General features: G+C 34.7%; 1 protein-coding gene across 1 annotated transcript; it reads left to right on the top strand.

Annotated features, from left to right (window-relative positions):
• The first annotated feature begins 257 nt into the window (after positions 1-257).
• LOC18422985 (ascorbate transporter, chloroplastic) lies at positions 258-14234 on the top strand. The gene is made up of 11 exons (XM_088871280.1): positions 258-419; positions 4233-4828; positions 6162-6269; positions 9664-9819; positions 9961-10176; positions 10578-10787; positions 11549-11686; positions 11857-11958; positions 12901-12966; positions 13406-13490; positions 13654-14234. Exons 1-11 carry the CDS (start codon positions 374-376, stop codon positions 13749-13751), a joined length of 1821 nt encoding a protein of 606 aa, XP_088727406.1. The 5' UTR covers positions 258-373; the 3' UTR covers positions 13752-14234.
• The last annotated feature ends 6146 nt before the right edge of the window (positions 14235-20380 follow it).

Raw genomic sequence — 20380 nt, 5'->3', positions numbered from 1 at the left:
CATTTTCCTAAACACATCCCCGAAAATTAACACAACCGCATATGTAGAAATGCGGTCCAGTCCGCATGAATCAATTTTCCTAGACAAATCCCCGGAAATTAACACAAGGCAGGGTGGTTTGGTCTTTGTATTAAAAGAAATGGTAGTTTAGTAATTTCTGATATTTATGGGCGCCAATTCATCTGTTTCAGTGGTGTTGGTCCAGTTTATCCTTTCTTTGTCGACCATAAAAACACAGAGCTGAAAATAGAACACATAAATCAAGAATATATTATAAAATATCATAAAATAATTGATTTTCCATTTGTTTTTCTTCCCGAAATCAAGGAAGAAGCTTCTAAAAGGGATTTTTTGAGCTTCTTCTGCTTCAAAAATGGTGGCAATTCCGAACAGCTCCTTTGCTTCTTTACTTCTTCCAGGTACCAATCCTTGAGCCATCAATTTTTACCTATATTTGTTCCAAATTGAATCTAAATTCATGGAGTGGTTGTTTAGTTGTTGAGGAAATGCTTAAATAAAACTGGAACTGAAGATTTTGCTGATAATTCTGATCTGAATTAAGCAAAATTCATGCTGCATTTTATTGCTTTATTTTTTCTCCTAGTTAGTATAATTTTTGTTACTTATGAACCATTTATCCTTTACTTTTAGGATGAGTGTGATTTTCTCTGCGTTTGCTTTCTAAAAGAAGAAAATGTCGGCTTATTTGCTGGTTATGCATGGAGAATTGTTTCAAGTATTATTATCCATTCTTTAGAAGCGTTATCTTAGAGTTTTAACGGTGTCAAGATTTGTTTTTATATTTAATCAGAGTTCTAAAGTTGGAGAAGTTTTACTCTTTTACTTTTTGAGCTCTAAATGTTTTCCCGCTTTAGTTTCTTTTCTTCTATTTTTCTTCATGGTATGCATTTCTATAGAGATAACACATGTTTAAAGGAGAAAAGGTTGTTGATTTTTTCTCTTAGAAAATTTCAGGCCTATCTTTCTACTTGTTATATATGGCTACTTAGTCCGGTTATTTCCTTTTTTTAATTATAATTTTTGGTTTATAACTTTATATTAGGTGGTGATAAAGGTTCCATGACTTACTCGAATCCACTCGGACTCGGGAGAGTTATTGGGGTGAGTTTGAGTATCCCCGAGTTGTATATACAACTCAGGGTACATAAAAAAAAAAAAAGGAAAAAAAGAAAAAGTGGTTTTAAAATATTGGACTGGTGTATAATTTTTTTATACGACTTGGATATTTTTGGAAATGATTGGTGAGTGTTTTTGGCCATAATCCCTATTTTTATATTTTCCTTTTTTTGGATTTTTCTTAGCCCCCTCATCTATAAATCTGTTTTTGTAGATACAGTTCTCCTATACTTTTTTAAGCTTACTTGGACTTTGTAAGGTTAATTTTAGTTTTATTTTACTTTTCCTATCTTCATTTAATCCTTCATATTTTTATTTTTTTTTCATTTCTTCTTGGGATTTTTTCACTTTGTACAGGACTCCGGCAAGTCCAATCGGACTTGCCAGATTTACTCGGTTCAGCCAACTGCTGAGTTGGCAGAGACGAGTTTCTGAACAAGGTGATGATACATGGCGACCTTTCCAATTCAATGTTAGTTTTAATGTAATTTTTTTTTTCAAATGTTATCCACAACCATGCTTAAGGCACACACATCTAGACCTGCAACATGGGTCTAGTTTCAGCCCCAAGGCCTTTCCATTAGGGAGGGAAGTGTCGAGCCGTCTGATTCATGGAAAATTATCTTATTTGTCAGCTGGTAAATTTTAAATTACAGGAATTAAATAAGCATGTAAGAAGGAGTTTAATCAGAATCATACTTAGCTAAAATTAGAAGGTTCTAAAAGATTCGTAGGATAATTGAGGTGAGGTTTATTTTGTAGTGAATGCTATAATAACTCTTGCATTCATGAACATTACATGGCATATGGTTTCAACTTCTTTAAGGCGCTTGGAATCACTAGATTTCACAGTTCACTTGATGTGGTAACTCTTAGAAAAATCTTCTTTTATTAAGTTCGGAAAGGACAGCAATGTGTGAAGGGAACATTACGTCATTAGTGATGGTACCCATGCTTGATTTCAATTATCCTGAGATCCAAATAAGACCCAAATCTAATGTTCATTTTGTGAAGGTCTTGAGCGAATGAGATTAACTTTATTTTTCATTTTCTGGTTTAATTTAGGTTTCATGGTGCTATTGTAAGCTGAGGTCTCTGTTCTCATCTAGTCCAGAGTTTAGTTATGTATTGGCAAATGCATTCACAATGAAAACTTGAATTTGGTCTGTATTTGGATAAATTGCCCCCTCATTTTCTATCCTATTTCCATATAATTAAATGTTGTCTTTAAAAAAATTTAATTATGGATACTTCAGCTAAGTGCATATTTGTCAATTAGTGTTTCATTGCAAGACGGATAGATAGATAAACAAAGAGAGGGAGGGATACAGACGTGGACCACCTTTTATATGCATTTATATATATCTGTTTAGAGACCGACATTATGTTCTGTGAACTAGAATGTATCATATTTCTATACTTCACATGGGAAGGTTGGGGGATGCGATCACATTGTGTAGGGGCCTATTATATCTTGTCGTCATAATAAATGTGTGTGGGTAACTTTGTTAATTATGTACAATTCTACACAGTTCTTGGTTTAATTAAAGCACTTGAACAATGGAACTTTTTCTGGTTCAAGCTTTTTGCATTCACTTAATCGCTAAAATGGCCCTAAGAAGCACATGGCACCAGCACATCTCGAGCTCCTTTAAAATGGAAAAACTCCAGGCCGTGTAAATGTGCAAACTGACCTACGAAGTACAAGCTCGGGCATTTATTTTCAACAGCTTTATTTTTTATTATTTCTCGATGTTTCCAATATATTGATTATTGAGTTCTATTTTTGGATTGACTAATGTACATTGGAATTCCGCATGTGCTGTTTGAGATGCTCATTCTTAGTGAGTATTGCGCAAATGATGCATTTATAGAAATATATCTGTTTTCTCAGTGTTCAAAATATTGATTCCAACTGTGATAAGTTGCAACTGTATGTTTCAAAATAACCTTACTAGTATCAACATCTCACAAGTTTATTGAGGTTTATAGTCATATGATATGCATGTGCAGAAAACTTCTATTTAAGAAGCCCCCTGTTGTTTGGTAGGCAGTGTGAACCTTGGAATAGCTGCCAGTTCATTTTGAATTTTTCCGTAATAAGTAACTGTTCTCTATTTATTTAATTTTGAGATTGGATAATTTGTTATAGTTTTGTGGTTCACTTCTTTTGTGGAAGTCTTTTGTTTGTGAGACGTACTATTTTACTCTTGCGATGGCATGCTTTTTTTTTCTAGATTGTCTGCAATTAAAGAGTACTCTGTGATTCATTCAATGAGGTTATTATTTGCAGTTCTTCTCATTGTCTTTACAATGATTATAGGCTACAATAATGTGTAAATTGCTAGTGCCGGATCAATCCGGTCTCTTTTGGGCATCTATAGTTGTACATGTATTTATGGACTCTGACTTATACTTGTATGTTCAACATTTTTTGTTACACATAGGTATCCTTTCCCCTTTTAGCTTATGCTGAGTCACTATAAATCCTCACTGAGAATCAAATAACATGGTTCATATGTGCATATGATGTAGACAATGCTATCTTCCTTAAATTCTTGGGGGAAGTAAAAAGATAGTGCCTGATGTGCAGATGTTCTGGAAATAAAAAATTGAAAACAGTGCCTGGACTGGTCAATTATTTTTCTAATGATTGTTACCATGATCTATGCTACATATTTTACTAAAATCTCCACTTCCCCACCCATTTTAACACCAAAGAGCAATACAATCATTTTTAAAAAAACGAACTACTGCTCCAGGCACTATGTTGGGTTTCCCAATTTCTTCAACACGTACTCTATTTATACAGGTTTTCCAAGCACTTCTTTGATAATCTCCATTAATTTTTAGTTTACGATTGTTTTTTTGAGATATAAACTTCCTGAATTTTTAGTTTCTCAATTATTTGATGTCTGAATGCTTTGGTTGTGCATGTAAAAGCACTTTAATGCTGTCGTCCAGGCATAAGATTTCTCCAAACATAAACAGCCACTTCTTTCAATGTTCAAAATGGAAATAGCCTGTTGTTAGTAACCATTTAGTATAAGAATGAGGTTTTTCCTACTCTGACATTGGTCTGATGCACTCTACAGGAAAACATTGTCAGAGAAAACCTGCTGTATCAATGGATGCTGGAGAGAATCTATCTGCTGGTGGGGAAAGACTTATATATTGCAGAAATCACAACAAAAACTTAGATATTTTAGGAAGAAATGTTTCATATCTCTCCATGCACTCTGATAGAGACCTAAGGCTTAAAACTGCATTCTTTGGACAGATGGGGCCTCTGAACTTAAATTCTTTAGTAGTTAGTGGTGGTGCAAGTATGAAGCTTACTGAATATGGAAAAAGATTACTAAGAGGTTATGTTTGTTTTCTTTCATCCGATCAATCTAGTTACTACTGGGTTCAGTCGAAGAAACTTGGCAAGCTTGGTATGTGCTACAATGGGCAGTTCCAACAATCTGAATTTCGTCAGAAAACCATGATGCGAGCAGACTTCAAGTCAGAACAATATGACATAACAGGGTTAAATTTGGACTCCCTTAAGCCTCCAGATTCCCCTAATGAAGGTATTGCTCTCAATGAATACATACAGAAGATGACTTACTGGTGGGAGCAATTTCCAAAGCGCTGGATGATAGTATTACTTTGTTTCTCAGCATTTCTTCTCTGCAATATGGATCGCGTAGGCTTACTCTCCTGTTTCTTGCTTATATCTCTCCTATTCAACTTAAATATCTGTGGTTTCCCGTCCAATATTATCTTTTGATATAGGGAAAATATGCCATAATCCAATGGACTATAGAAAATATGTTGTCAACTGGTCATAGCTGTCCACCAAAATGGTGATTTGGTGATGGAGAGAGTGGGTCCTACAGGGCATGACCCGTCGCTTTTCATCATTGTCCATCATTTTAAATGGTGCTGAAGACCTAATAATCCATGTTGGTCTCTTGGAGTATAGTATACTTTTTCCCTTGATAACATACCCTTTTATTGTTCCCATAGAATTTATGTGGGCTGTTCAAGGCCTGAATTTGATTGAAATGACTTTTTTTTGTAAATCAAGTTCCTGCACTGCTCATGCTGCAGAGTAGCATTCCTTGTCCTCAAGAGTTCTTGAATAATTCCAATCATTGTCAATTCCTTGAAAACTTCTCGTGACAGTGATCACATATTTTTAGCAGAATTATGAAGTTTTCTTATAGTTATCGAAATTTTCTAAAATCAATAATCAGGTCTCCAAAGAATCTCATTCTCAAATATACATTATGAGTTTCTCTTAGTCATGTTTTAAATGTTTAATGTAGCAAATATGATTGATATAAGTTCGGATAAAGATAGCGTTACATGTTTTTGTTGGGTTTCCTTTATTTTGATCAGGTAATAAGACACACATAATTGGTTTCCTAATTGAACTGGTACAATTAAGAGTGCTTCCTCTGAAAATTCAAAAGTTTCAATTTGACCAATCTAATGTTGAGTGTGTTCAACATCAAGTTTAGCCCATCTCCAAGAGTTATGAGTAGTTTTTAATATCTCCTTTCACCATGATTCATTGAAATGTTTTGATATAGAAGTGTACTTTCTGAGAGCATTATTACCCTGCATTGATTGCACTTGTCCATTGGTGTCTAGCAAGGACCTACATGCAGAAATGTGTTAGTGCACCAAGACATTCGTTATTTCTTTGCGTGCACATGCTCACATGCATGAGGATGCACTCACATGTGTCTACACAACATATTCTTAATTTTACCCATGATTACTTTCTTACAAAATTTACGTTTACTCCTATGTTTGAATCATCATTTACTGTTTTATAATGCAACACCTCTTACATTGATGAATCTCATTTCCTAACTCTGGTTACTATCTACAGCCCTTGGTTACAACCATAGAAAGCCATCTGTGTTAATGATTTGTAATGATACTTTTTTTATTTCTTTGAAGAAAATAATTGCTATTGGCATCTAGTCGTGAGTATGACTAACTTGTAACAAATATTTGTATTGCAGGTGAACATGAGTATTGCTATACTCCCCATGTCTAAAGAGTTCAATTGGAACCCTGCTACTGCTGGTTTGATACAATCTTCTTTCTTTTGGGGTTACTTGCTCACCCAGGTTTGCTAGGTGCTCCTACTATGATATTTTGTTTCATGGATCCCATTCCTGCATCACTAGTGGCTTATTTTGTGCCCTTGGTTCTCTTTCTTAAGTTTTAACCCAAGACTTAAGTTATGCATTGGAAATAAGTTTTTCCTTAATCTTAAAATGGGTCCAAAGTTGAAACCCTGGTATATTTAGGGCCATCATGTTATGGATAATATGTGGTGATAAAACTTGTCTTTTGGAAATCCTCGCACTTAAGAAAGAAGAAAACTGTGCTCCAAGGATATTTCAGGAATAAAAAAGATAAAGAATATAAAAGACATTCTATACACTTCTTGATATTCATGATGAAGGCAAAGGATTGAGTGCGAGGCATGGTACACTGTTCTGTAAGCCTTGGTGAGTAAATCATCCATCTTTAGTGTTGTAGATATATGAGGCCCATTTAGTGGCTTTTCCCTATTGAAGTACTTTTTACTTTATTATCTTTGTTATACTAAAAAATATAGATGGCTATAATACAAATTGTGATTGTAATATTCCTGTAGACATGTGTGGATGAGTCATATGAATAGGGAACTGATGTAGTTGTTGAATTGAAACCAACACACTTGTACTAGACACCATTTTTCGATGCTCTGCTTTAACGCTTCACTTAGAGGAATCGGATTGCTTCGTACTTCTCCCATAAATAATAGATCTCTCTGAATATGTACACACCATTGCTAGATAGTATGTCATTAAGATGCCCAACATAGTATACATCTATACATGCAAAAAGTACGTAATAAGAGACTGTAGCTAGCAGTTACATGGCAACTGGTGGTCTTGGCACAGTGCAAAATATCTTAAAAACAACAATATGTGCACTTAAAGAAGTGGCTATGAGTTGAAGAGGAGTATAAACTATATGATTTATATGAAAGAAGGACTCGTGTGATCTAGCTGGAGTATAAAATCTTTCTTTTCAATACTTTTTCTTTTCTTCATGGTCTAGATCACTCACAAGTAGTCCTTTTACAATATAATAACTTCAAATAAAAAAAAAAAAAAAATTCAATAGGATCTCAAGAACTTGAAACCATTCAAAACCACATTTTTCATTAACAAAGAAAAGACACAACCTATGCTTGGGAATGAAGAAAGCAAATAAAAAAAATAAGTAAGAAACAAAAGTGGGTGCTGGAGATTACCTCAATTGGGCTTCTTACACTCCACACCGAGTCACCACTTTTCAATGGCGCAGGATCTAATGCTCAACCTTGAATCTCAACCGGGAAGCAAGTTTGGAAGGGCTACACCAAAGGAACATGAACCCCTTAATCACAAATCTTAAACCCTTAGATGAATCCCCTTAGCAACCTAGTATGAGAGAGATATGCTTCTCTTTTCTACCACAACCCTATAGTCTAAACCCCAAAGAGAGATGAGAGATCATGAGAGACACTATAAGAGAGAAGCCATGAGATGAGAGAGAAGACTTTTTATGAGTAGGGTGTGCTCCGGTCAAGAGGGAGAGAGAAAACTCAAGAGATGGGACGTGCCCCTTCCTTTTTCTATAGGAGAGAGAAGAGTGAGATTTTAGGTACAAGAGATATGGTGCAGAGATTTGGGTAGGAATCAATCCCTTTTTATAGTGCTTCATAAGATTAGGGTTTCTACGGGTTTTCCTTGTCTTGCCACTCATGTGAGAATGAATATGCATCATTGATCTTGGGTGGCTTGTGGGGTAAGAGATATGAGCTCTCCATTCCATAGATGGGCCATCAACATCCTATGGAAGTTGCTAGACCATTATCCTCTACTTCCTAAACCATTTTCCCATCAATTAATTCAAATAAGGAATTAATATATCATAATATTATCCTTTCTTATTTTATGCACAAGCCTTCTCATACATAACAAAATATCATTCAAAATTTTCTCAAGGCTCAAGCTTACTTAAAACAACACAAACTTATCTCTCAAGCTTTAGAGCTTGATCTCCATAAAAAAAGAAGGTTTCTCTTGGTGGGACGTGCCATCCATGGTGGCACATAATGGGCCCCACCCAATATGCAATGGTGGGCCCAAAAGACCCATTGGGCCTCCCATGCAATTATGTTATATTTTTATATTTTAAAAAATACAAAAAATTATTATTTGAATAATTAAATCATTATAAAATCAATATCTTTGTTTTTATAAATCCAAATTTGATAAATAAAATATTAAGAGATTTAAAAAAATTCAAATAACAATTCTAAAAATCATATATTATTAAAATAAATAAAATTAAATACTTTGATGGAAAATGATCCATATGGTCTAGGAATAAATATCCACTGGGGCACTCCATGTCCAACCGCAAACTACGAACCACACATGCTTTTTCAAACCGACCCAGCGTTGCTCATGACCCACAGTCCATGCAGGAGATCATTAGTGGGTCACCAAAGTCTAGCCAATGGGCAAGGGGTCGTAGTCCCCGTATATGGATTTCAGGTCCCCCCTGGAGACGAAACCAAGATCATTCTGACTTGATGCAATCCATAGCTCGATGGTTCACAAGGGGTATCTCTCGTGCATGCACACGCTTCACCTTGAAAGATGGTACGATTTCCTGAAATGGCAATTGATGTGCGTGCTATGTGATGGTACAAATGATGAGGCTTTGGCCCGGTATCTGAAGGCCTCCATCACACACAAGGATCACTCAGTCCCTAAGCTCACTCATCCAGGCATACTCTGATCTCATCAAGGGATAACCTATATAACCATCATTAGTTTGTTTTTCTAAGCCCAGGTAACATGGGTTTTCCTTAACCAGACCGACCTAGCACGTCAAGTACAGTCCAGTACCAGCAAACATCGTTTGCTTAGTATGGTCCATAAGGGACCACACTCCCATTGAGTTCATGTTCCACTATATATTTCCATTTTACAAACACTCATAAGGCCTTTAATGGCCACACACACCCAACATTATATAGGTAATGTGGTCAAAATAGAGTTAGCTAATAGGTAGGCCATCATCTTTGCAAGCTAATATAGGTCACTCGTCCCCCAAAAAAAAGAGAAAGAATTAGGTGAGAGTAGTGATTTGGTGCATGTAGTTGTTGCAAGTGCAAACCAACTTGAAACCTTGAACTTGATGTTCATATGATGAGAATTCAAAGGATCAATTTTGATCCTCTACTTCCACCTGTTTTTTTATTGACCTATTGAGTTCGTAAATAATCTTATTCTTTGACATTTATTCCCAAAATTTTAGATGGATTTGTTATTGAATTATATCAAAGCATCGCAATTTGTTTCATTATGTGATTTGGAGGTATACTTTTTTATTTTGTGGTTTAGTGCTACAATTTGTTTTATCAATATCATATGTTGCTTTTCCTTTCTAATACTTCTTTCCAACGTGTAGATTCTTGGGGGGATATGGGCTGACAAGCTTGGCGGAAAACTCGTATTGGGTTTTGGGGTAGTTTGGTGGTCAATTGCAACTGTGCTCACACCTATTGCTGCAAGGATCGGACTGCCTTTCTTGCTTATAATGAGAGCTTTCATGGGAATTGGTGAGGTTGGTCTCTTCCTAGATCAGTTATGTAACACGTTGATATATTGAACATAGCTTACTGGTTCTTATGAGCGTTTTGGCATCAACCTTTCCTCTTAAGTTATTTGAACTTATGAGCTTGAATTTGGGAACTTTTGGCCTCAGGGAGTTGCAATGCCTGCCATGAATAATATACTCTCTAAGTGGATTCCAGTTTCAGAGAGGAGCAGATCTCTTGCACTTGTATACAGTGGGATGTACCTTGGTTCAGTGACAGGATTCGCCTTTTCGCCCATGTTAATCCACAAATTTGGCTGGCCATCTGTCTTTTACTCCTTTGGTTCCCTTGGGATTATCTGGTTGGCGATTTGGTTAAATAAAGTAAGTCTGTGTGCAATTAATCAAACTCTTCAGTTGGTATTCGTCTCTCTGTTGTATATTTGTCTCTGGTAATTCAATTTTGACTGTTGGCACTCCTAAACCGTTTTAAAGAATTTTGCATGCTGCATTTTGTATGGTTGCATTGTAGAACCCGGATAACGAACCAGTTGAAAATTGATGACTCAAATGCCTGCTTCATTCTTTCATATTGTGGTATATTGAGTTTGATGATTGACTGCCAAGTTTAAGAATCTTCCTACATTTATGTATATGTGTATTTTCAGCAGTATTTTTTATCATTGATTATTATTTTACATCTTATGATTCTATGTTGTTAGAATGGACCTGCTGTTTCATGTACCTCAGTTATCATCTGATTTATTGTTACATTGTCTCCCTAGGCACACAGTTCTCCACAAGAAGATCCTGAGCTTAGGATTGAAGAGAAAGAGCTAATCCTTGGAGGTAGTATTGTGAAGGATCCTGTTACAGCCATACCATGGAAATTAATCTTATCAAAAGCACCGGTTTGGGCTTTAATCATCTCCCACTTTTGCCATAACTGGGGAACTTTCATTCTGCTAACATGGATGCCTACATACTACAACCAGGTAGGTCATACTTAATATAACAGAGTGCCACGTGTTACTGTCTCTTGTGTCATTTAACATCTAAAAGGTATTTGCTACTACTGGAATACAGTGGCGTGTGCTCACTTGCATAAAGATTCTAGTATATTGGATTTTTTGTTTTTGGTATGTGTAACTGATCTTGTGGCTCTTATTGCTTATGCTGAGTGCTGACTATGAATTTAAAAAGTGCTCTTGAAACTTGAAATTCAATGGACACTTGAACAGTTTGATACATCAATGATGAAAGAAAATTTATTGATTTGTGAACACAACTTGATGATCTTTGCATCATATTTTATGAGTTAAATTTCTGAATTCCTGTAGAATCACAAGTCTACACTTCTGCTCTTGTAGAATTGCCGATATGAATTTGTGCATAAAATTTTGCATTGTTATTTATCATTGCCTGTCTTTGGCTCCTCTTCTTCCAAAGACTGACCCCTCCATCCCAGCAAAGTGTGATTGACTGCCTTTTCCATTTGAATGGTCCAATTCTCTCTTACTTATTGAACCTTAGATATGTTAGTAAAAGAGGGTAGTGAAGTATTTTGGCTTGCTAGCTGTTATCAAGATGCAATAAAAGTTTACTGAGCATTTATTTTCTTTTACACTACCTATATCAATTCTTGCTTCTACACAACTATGGAAAAATTTTCAGTATAGTATCATAATGCTGTCAACTATTGAAAATAATGAACATTTATTATGTAACATTTATTGTATTTTTCTTTTTTCTTTAGGTGTTGAAGTTTAACCTCACTGAGTCTGGTCTATTTTGCGTCTTACCATGGTTAACCATGGCAGTGTTTGCAAACATAGGAGGGTGGATTGCAGACACACTTGTGAGCAAAGGTCTATCCATAACTACGGTTCGCAAGGTAATTATTTCCCTTATTACTTCATCCATGAATCCTCATGAAGGCTTGTGAGTTTTTATTGAGAAACTCAATTGGTGTAGTCTCCAATTTATTGCTGTTATGTTCTGATATGAATCCATCTTAGTTTTTTCCGAGATAGGGCTAACGTTTAGTGCTTTCTGATGCTCCAGATTATGCAATCAATTGGGTTTCTCGGTCCAGCATTCTTTCTCACACAACTGAGCCATGTCCATACTCCTGCAATGGCTGTACTGTGCATGGCATGCAGTCAGGTTTGTAAATATATTTTTTGTCTGTACTTGATTGATATATTTGTGAATTGGTCATTGATCTTGGATAGTGAGCATTACATTGTATAAGTTCACAATTCTTGTGTCTGGAAGTTAGGAAATCAATTGTTACTGTAAACCAGGGCCTCTTCCCCCATGCACAGATGCATAAAGAGGCACCTTGACTTGTTTCTCTTAAATTCAAAAACCCCGATTCTTTGCTTGTTTGATTTTCTTGTTGATTATGTTGTAAGTAAACAGTTAAAAAGAAAAAAGAAAAAAGAAGAGGTAACTGTGATGAAAAGAAATATTTGTTTTTAATTGGAGCCAAAAACTTGGCACATAATGTAAGAAAATTGATATATAATTGTATCAATAAAGATTCCTGCTATTCATTATCATTGCTATTCATTTTCATTTTCATTTTCTGTGCTGCTTTTAATGTCAACATACCACTTCAATTAAGCGCAGGAATGAGCAGATTTTATTTCTTCTTCTTTTTGGTCATGGGAGAATATATTACGGCTCATATAATTTGGGGAGTAGTATAGCCATAATGGTCACATTATTGAGTAATGGTTGGAGAGTGGATCCCTCTAGACATGCCAGTAATTCAGCACATACTACTCTCTCACGATCACCATCTGACCATTGATAGACTGTGATAACCCTCTGGCACTTTCAATGATGTTTGTGTCATAGATATGAACCCTTTGATTCCTTATGGCCAAAAGAGAGGATCTTCTTGGAATGTAATATTTGATGATGGCATCTTTATTACCTAATTTGCTTAATTATAGATCCTTTATATGAGTTGCATCTTTCTGTAGTATGAATATTATAACATTCTTGTCTTGGAGCTCAAGATTTTGATGATCATAAACATGCTTCTTTTCATTTCTTGCGAGTGATACATGCTCATTCACCTACATGGTTTCTCAACAGGGGTCTGATGCATTCTCACAATCTGGCCTCTATTCTAATCATCAGGATATTGGTCCCCGTTACGCTGTGAGTAAAACCAGAAATGCCACAAATTTTATACACAGTTCTGTTTCATTAGATATCCCGAAAAAGAGCCTGTTTGGCTCTAATGAAATTCTGCATGGATGCTGCCTCTTTGTGTATCTTTCCATAACCAAAATGCTGTGTAAACAGGACATGATAGTGACTCTTACACCCCCAGTTTTGTTCCCATATCGCCATTAAACCAAGTGAACATTTTCTAGCGTTTCACTTGCCATAATTGTACATCCTTTATGCATGACATCCTTTGGACATTAGGGCAGTTTAACCATCAAAACAAGAAAATTTTGTCAGTCTATTAGAATGCTTGAAAATAATGGTGTTTGGAGAATGCCTGCACCTAAATATCAGGGGACTCTGACGCCTGTATTTGACATTTAGGTGCACATCAAGAACATACATAAACCTATCAAATTTTTTGCAGGGTGTACTATTGGGCCTATCAAACACTGCAGGAGTGCTTGCTGGTGTCCTTGGGACTGCGGCGACTGGCTATATACTCCAACGTGGTTTGTCAATAGCCCTACTAAGCTTTTTTGAATCATGAATCAGGACTTATCATTGGTTTCTATTCTTTTCAATGTTTTGCAGTGTTGGGCTTATAATTAGTTTCCCTTAAAGTTATCCGGTGTTTTTATTTTTAACGATATTCACTCAATAAAAAACTTGCAGGCTCGTGGGATGATGTTTTCAAGGTTGCAGTGGCATTGTATGTAGTGGGTACTTTTGTTTGGAATTTTTTCTCTACAGGTGAGAAGATTCTCGACTAACGAGATCTACAAAGGAGTGAGAAAATGGTGCCTAATATATAGAAGAAAGGTGAAGCATGGAAGGTAAATTTCCCTGAGATGGATATATGGCATGGCTCAGTTGTATCAATCAAGAAAATTTCAATGGCTTACTAGATACAAGCACACAAGCCGTATCGGTTCCACTAAATTATTGAGTGGTTCCATGGTATATATGGGGGGCTATGAGATGCCATTTTTGCAGCTCCTTCATGTACACCACAGTTTACTTGGAATCATGGTGGTGGGACTAGAGGTCCTTGGCCCTATTATTCTTCATTCCATCATTATTTATTTTAGAAAATCATGAAAAGTTTATTTGTTGAAAAGAGAATGATAGTCAACAAACTAAACTTTCAGGAAAAGTTATTTATTTTAGAAAATCATGAAAAGTTTATTTGTTAAAAAGAGAATGATAGTCGATAAACTAAACTTTCATGAAAGGTAACTTCTATTTTTCTGAAATCGGATGGAATTTTCCCATCATGGGATTGTTATACACGTCGAGATCCTGTTTCGGACCAAGCACATCACAGTGGATTGCCAATTTATTTGGGGGCGAGTTACTTCTTGAGTGATATATACTCTGTTTCGAATTTGTTCATCTTAGGCAAGTTGGGCATGCATCTTTTAAGCATAGAATTTGCCTCAGTCTCTTACATGCTCGCTGCGCATCTCCTTTAGCCATGGTGCTTATGTTGTTTTCCTGCTATAACAATTTCTTCTTTACTTTAAGTTAATTAATTTCATTACTGATAAAAAAACTAGAAATTGGTTAAAGTTTAATTATGAAAAATTTGGAATATTCTACATTATAAGCAAATTTGGACTAGTTATGATTAATTTTGAGCTAAAAGTTCTGTGCATTTTTAGCTGTCTTTTTATGGAAATTGAAACATTTTTAATTTTTATTTTCTTTTGAGAGGTGAGCACGGATTTGAATAACCTCTCTAGAATTAGATTCTTAACTACTTTTCTCGCTTTTTATGTCGCTTCCATAGGATTTGGGACAACCATTCCAACAAAGAATAGACCATGCCGACTAACTCAAAATAACCCCACCCCACCCAAAAAAAAAAAAACAAAAAGAATAAAAAAGAAAAAGAAAGAATCTGTTTGAGGAACAAAACCCCTGCTTATAAATTGGGGGAAAGAGTAGGGACAGCTGTTTTTTTGGTTTTTTGAGAGAGAGAGAGAGAGAGAGTTAATCTGAGTCATAGAGATATTGAGGATCCTTCAATTCACTTTGTGGTGGTGACCTGGAGAGACTCTTTCTCATGATTCACGTTTCCCTATTTGACGCTCTTTGGCTTGTTTGGAATACTGTTAGAAAATGCGATTGGAGTAATCCCTCTTAGCCTGAGCCGATTGCTCCGCCCGAGTCTTTGAAGCTCGGTCTGATTAGTGCCCAGTACTGCAACAAAAAAAAGTAAAAAGTTATAAAAAAAATTCAAGATAACATGAAATATATGTTTAAAGTAAGATTAAGCAAAACGCTCCCAAATGATGTTAAAAGAGTACAAAAAAATAGATTTTAAAAAATCAAAAGGGCATTTTTGAAATAATCTAAAAAAGAGGGGAGAATGCAAAAAATATGTATTTATAGCCAAAACACTATTAAATATTCCAAAAATGATTTATTTTTTAGAATTTTTTTTTATATCCCTGAGTTAGACAACTCGGGACAACTCCCTTTGCCGAGCCCGAACCTAGGTAACTCGGCCACGTAGAAACTAGTTAGGCGGATTTTTCATCACTGGTTAGGAGTTAGGAAAGAGTAGATGGACGAACTTATGCCCTAATAACTTTCTTTCAGTTCAAGCAAATGCCTGATTTCGATTGGATTTGTTAGGAAAGAGTAGATGAAAGGATCCCAACCTATGACATGTTTGTTTTCACCTCGATTTTTTTGAATTAATTTTTTTCTTTGATTAATTTGGTCCGTAAGATAAGATTGCCTCTCCTTTTGCACAAGGTGTCTTAAGTTGGTCTTCTAATTTCATCTGGAGTTTTTCATTCGAATAGCTGATATCTTCTCATCTAGCACACGGAACTTCTCTCTCTATATATATAAAAGCAATGATCCAATGTAACGGTTGTATTATAGTATAATAAACGACACTTCTAAAAAACCATGTTTGTGCTTTTTGTATGACTCAAAATTTTGCACACAAACTGTTTTTATCTCAATAATCAATTAAAAAAAAAAAAAAATTTCAATTTGAACTCTAAATATGATCAAAATGAGTCCCTTCCAAAAACGAATCTAGGCTATTCATTTTGTGAATTTCGAGATCTTAGCTTTTATAAACTCAAAATCATTTTTTTTTTTTTTAACATTATTCATCTAATGATAATAAAGTCATCCAAAAAAAATTGGAAATGAACAAATCCTTCAAAGACTTAGATCTAATCATCTCACCAAAATGGATGGCCTATGTTAATTGGGCTAAAAAAATACTTTTTAGATTGTGTTTTCAATTTTTTCTTTTTTTGTGATTGTTCATTAGAATGAAAAGAGTATATATTTCAAAATTTGAATCAAACAAATGGCCATAAGATGGTTTTTTAAGGTTGTTGCATCATATTACCATACAACGGTTGCATGAAATCATTGCTCTATATATATACAATGATTTCATGCAACCGTTGTATGGTAATATGATGCAACAACCTTATGGCCATTTGTTTGATTCAAAATTTGCATTATACACTTTTTTCATTCTAATGAACAATTACAAAAAGTAAAATTTTGAAAACACAACTTAAAAAGTATTTTTTTAGCCCAATAAATATATGCCGTTCATTTTAGTGAGATATTTAGATATAGGCTTTAGAAGGATTTTTTATTTCTTATTTATTTGGATGGCTTTATTATCATTAGATAAACAATGTTAAAAAGGAAAAAAAAATGATTTTGATTTTATAAAGGCTAAGATCTTAAAATTCACAAAATGAATGGTCCAGATTTGTTTTTGGAGGGGACTCATTTTAACCATATTTAGGGTTCAAATTGAACTTTTTTTTTGGTGATTGATTATTAAGATGAAGAAAGTGTATGTGCAAAATTTGGGGTCAAACAAATACCATAAATATGGTTTTTTAGAAGTGTCGTTGCATTATACTATGATACAACCATTGCATTGGATCATTGCTATATATATATATATATATATATATATATATATATATAGGGCAGTGATTTCTTGCAACCGTTGTATAGTAATATGATGCAATAACCTTAAAAAACCATCTTATGGCCATTTGTTTGATCCAAAATTTGAAATATACACTCTTTTTATTCTATTAAACAATCATAAAAAACAGAAAAAATTGAAAACACAATCTAGAAAGTATTTTTTTAGCCTAATTAACATAGGTTGTTCATTTTGGTGAGATGCATAGATCTAGGCCTTAGAAGGATTTTTTCATTTCTAATTTTTTTGGATAGCTTTATTGTCATTAGATGAACAATGTTTAAAAAGAAAAAAATGATTTTGAGTTTATAAAAGATGAGATTTTGAAATTCACAAAATGATCGGTCTAGATTCGTTTTTGGAGGGAACTCATTTTGACCATATCTAGGGTTCAATTTGAATTTTTTTTTGGGGGATTGATTATTGAGACGAAGAGAGTGTGTATACAAAATTTGGAGTCATACAAATACCACAAACATGATTTTCTAAAAGTGTCGTTGCATTGAATCATTGCTCATATATATATATATATATATATATATATATATATATATATATATATATATATATATATATATATATATATATATAGCCTGGTATTTGCCTAAGCTATATAGAAATTACATCATATAGAGCCTGGGCTTTGTCTACTCGACTTCTTGGGTTTGGTCAAAACTCTCCTGAAGTGCTTTACGCAAAACTTTGTAGAGGTCGTTGAGGATTTGGTCAACTATCTATTTCTTTCATTGACCTTTGTGTATACATCATGCAAAGGAGCAAGAAAATGTTGAACATGGGATCCTAGATCCATTGCTTCTTATATGTGTCTATCATTTATGTTTTCTTCATTGAGGATGGCAATATTTTCAACTTAACCTCACTAAAATAAAAGCCAAAAGCCAAAAGCCAAAAAGATATTATAAGTATGTTATCCATTTACTCTCTTGGTGGCAATATTTTCAACTTAACCTTATTAAAAGAAAAGCCAAAAGCCAAAAGCCAAAAGATAATTGTAGGTATGCTATGCATTTACTCTCTTGGTAAAATCTTATCTTGTGGCATGTTTGGTAGAAAAAATTCTCTCATGCGGTAAGATATAGAAATATTTTCATACCAATTGATCCTAGTGCATCTTTAACATCAACTGATAACTAATTGATGTCTATATATTCCTGTACTTGACCGCATGAGAATTTTTTCCTGTGAAAATATTTTCACGCGAACCAAATGTACCACTTAGGGTTAATTTTGGAACCCAAAATTTTGGTAACCTTTTCAACTCTTAAATTAAACTCAAGAAGAAAAGTTTCCTAATTGCACCCTTTATGCACTTGAAAAAGAGAATGTCTCAAGATTGAATAGAGATCATTCAATTTTAAAGGGTAAGGTTTAAGTGTTAAGAAACTAAAAATTAATTTTTTATTTATTTGGAGAATAATAATCTAATGATTCTTTGGGGGTTCCCAAAATTTCAGATAGAAAATATTCTCTTAAGTAGATCTTCTGACCGAGAGAATAGATGTAATATACACGCTCAAGTAAAATACCTATGGAAAATCATGTTATGCCTTGGGGGATGCTAGAGTGTAGGTACGCTAAATTAGCTATAAAATATGCATGGGTGATGATCTTGGAAACTGGTGCCTTGCCCTCTACGACATGGTTGGAATTGACTTAATAGAATTCAACTTGAACCATATTAATTTACAAAAATGATTGTCTATAAAAAGACTATTTATCTTTTGTACATGACAGTCACAATCATTTCACTAGATGTCAAATTGAACTTTGTATCTATGCAACACTTCAAGCATTAGAGAAAGGCCCTTAGCTTCCATTTACCATGATAAGGAATACATTTTTAAAAACTTTTGGATGAGAAGATGAAAGAGCAGAACTGTGGGCAAGCTTAATGAAGTTTTATAGCTTTGAAATTGGTCAGGTTGGAGGAAGATGACCAAGATCAATATTGGAGGGGCAATTATCAAGGCCAATATGAAACCAAGAGATGTAAAATAAAAATAAAAATTCAAAACAACCACAACCCACACAAACCTCAATTTAAGCACCGCCAATACATTAGGGTAAAATTCACTTGGTCTAATCACAATTATGATGAGCATGTTTAGCTAAATTGGATAGGTTTTTGGTTACCCAAGATTTTGCAAATCGTTTCCCCAATTTAAATGTCAAAGCATTACCAAAAGTCGCTTCTAACTATGTCCCTTTGTTACTCAACACAGATAGCTTTCCTTATGGGCTTTTACCTTTCAGATTTAAAATTTCCTGGTTGACTGACAGATCTTTAATTAAATTATTTGAGAATTTCATGAAAAATACATAGGTTGATGATTAGAAAGGTTTTCAACTCTCAAGAAAACTTAAACTTTTGAAAGAGAAAATTCTTTGTTGGAAAAGAGACTCTTGAGGTACCTTTCGTTCAAAAATATGTGCCGCCAAAAGAGAGATAGAGGAATTTGATAATGTCCAATTTATGGGGGCGGGGGCGGGCATGAACACTATGTTCTTTCAAGCTATTGCAAATGCAAGGAGAGAGGCAATTCTATTTAGAAGATTAAAATTCATGGGGTTGATTGTAAAAACTCTTTAGAAGTGGAAGCAACGCTCACTCGTCACTTCAAGTTGTCCTTTAGCTCTAAAAAGGCCTTGAGCTTATCCCTTGCTAATTAGACTTCCTTTAGAAAAAGTTGTTTGGCTAGAAAGAAAATTTGAATTGGAGGAGAGCAAGGAGGCAATATTTGGGTTAGCTAGAGATAAAGCCTTGGGTCCAGATGGGTTCCCCTTAGCCTTTTTCCAAACCTTCTGGGACCTCTTAAAAGATGATCTGTTTAGTTTGATGGGGGAGTTCTATTGGAGAATTACTTCCAAGGGATATATTTTTGGTGTGTGAAAATTGGAAATAGAGACCTTATGGTATCCATTTACAATATGCAGATGATACCATTATATTTTGTGATTCGTGTGATAGAGAAGTTACTAATGTTTGGATTTTTTAAAATGTGCACAAATGGCAACATGCATGAAAATCAACTTAAGCAAAACTAAGCTTATTGGGATAGAATGTCAAAAGACAATTTGGTGGGTAAGCTGGCGAAGCTTTTGGGTTGTGGTACATAAAAGTTTCATTGCTGGTATTTGGGCATTCTTTTAGTGGATACTAAACCTTTAAAAGCAATTTGGGACCCAATTATTGAAAGATATCAGAAAAAGTTGGACCTATGGAAGGCCAAGATCCTTTCTTTGGGAGGAAGATACACTTTAACCAAGTCGACCTTATCCAATCTTCTAGTATACTTTATGTCCCTATTCTGTATGCCTATGCAAATCGTCAAACGTCTTGAGAGATTAATGAGAAACTTTTTATGGGGGAATATGGACAAAGATAAGAAACTT

Source organism: Amborella trichopoda, chromosome 7 (assembly GCF_054954075.1).
Source record: "Amborella trichopoda isolate Santa Cruz 75 chromosome 7, AtrichopodaSantaCruz75HAP2 v2.0, whole genome shotgun sequence".
NCBI lineage: Eukaryota > Viridiplantae > Streptophyta > Magnoliopsida > Amborellales > Amborellaceae > Amborella > Amborella trichopoda.
Note: the sequence above shows the minus strand (reverse complement) of the source record. Positions and strands in the feature narration are given on the sequence as shown.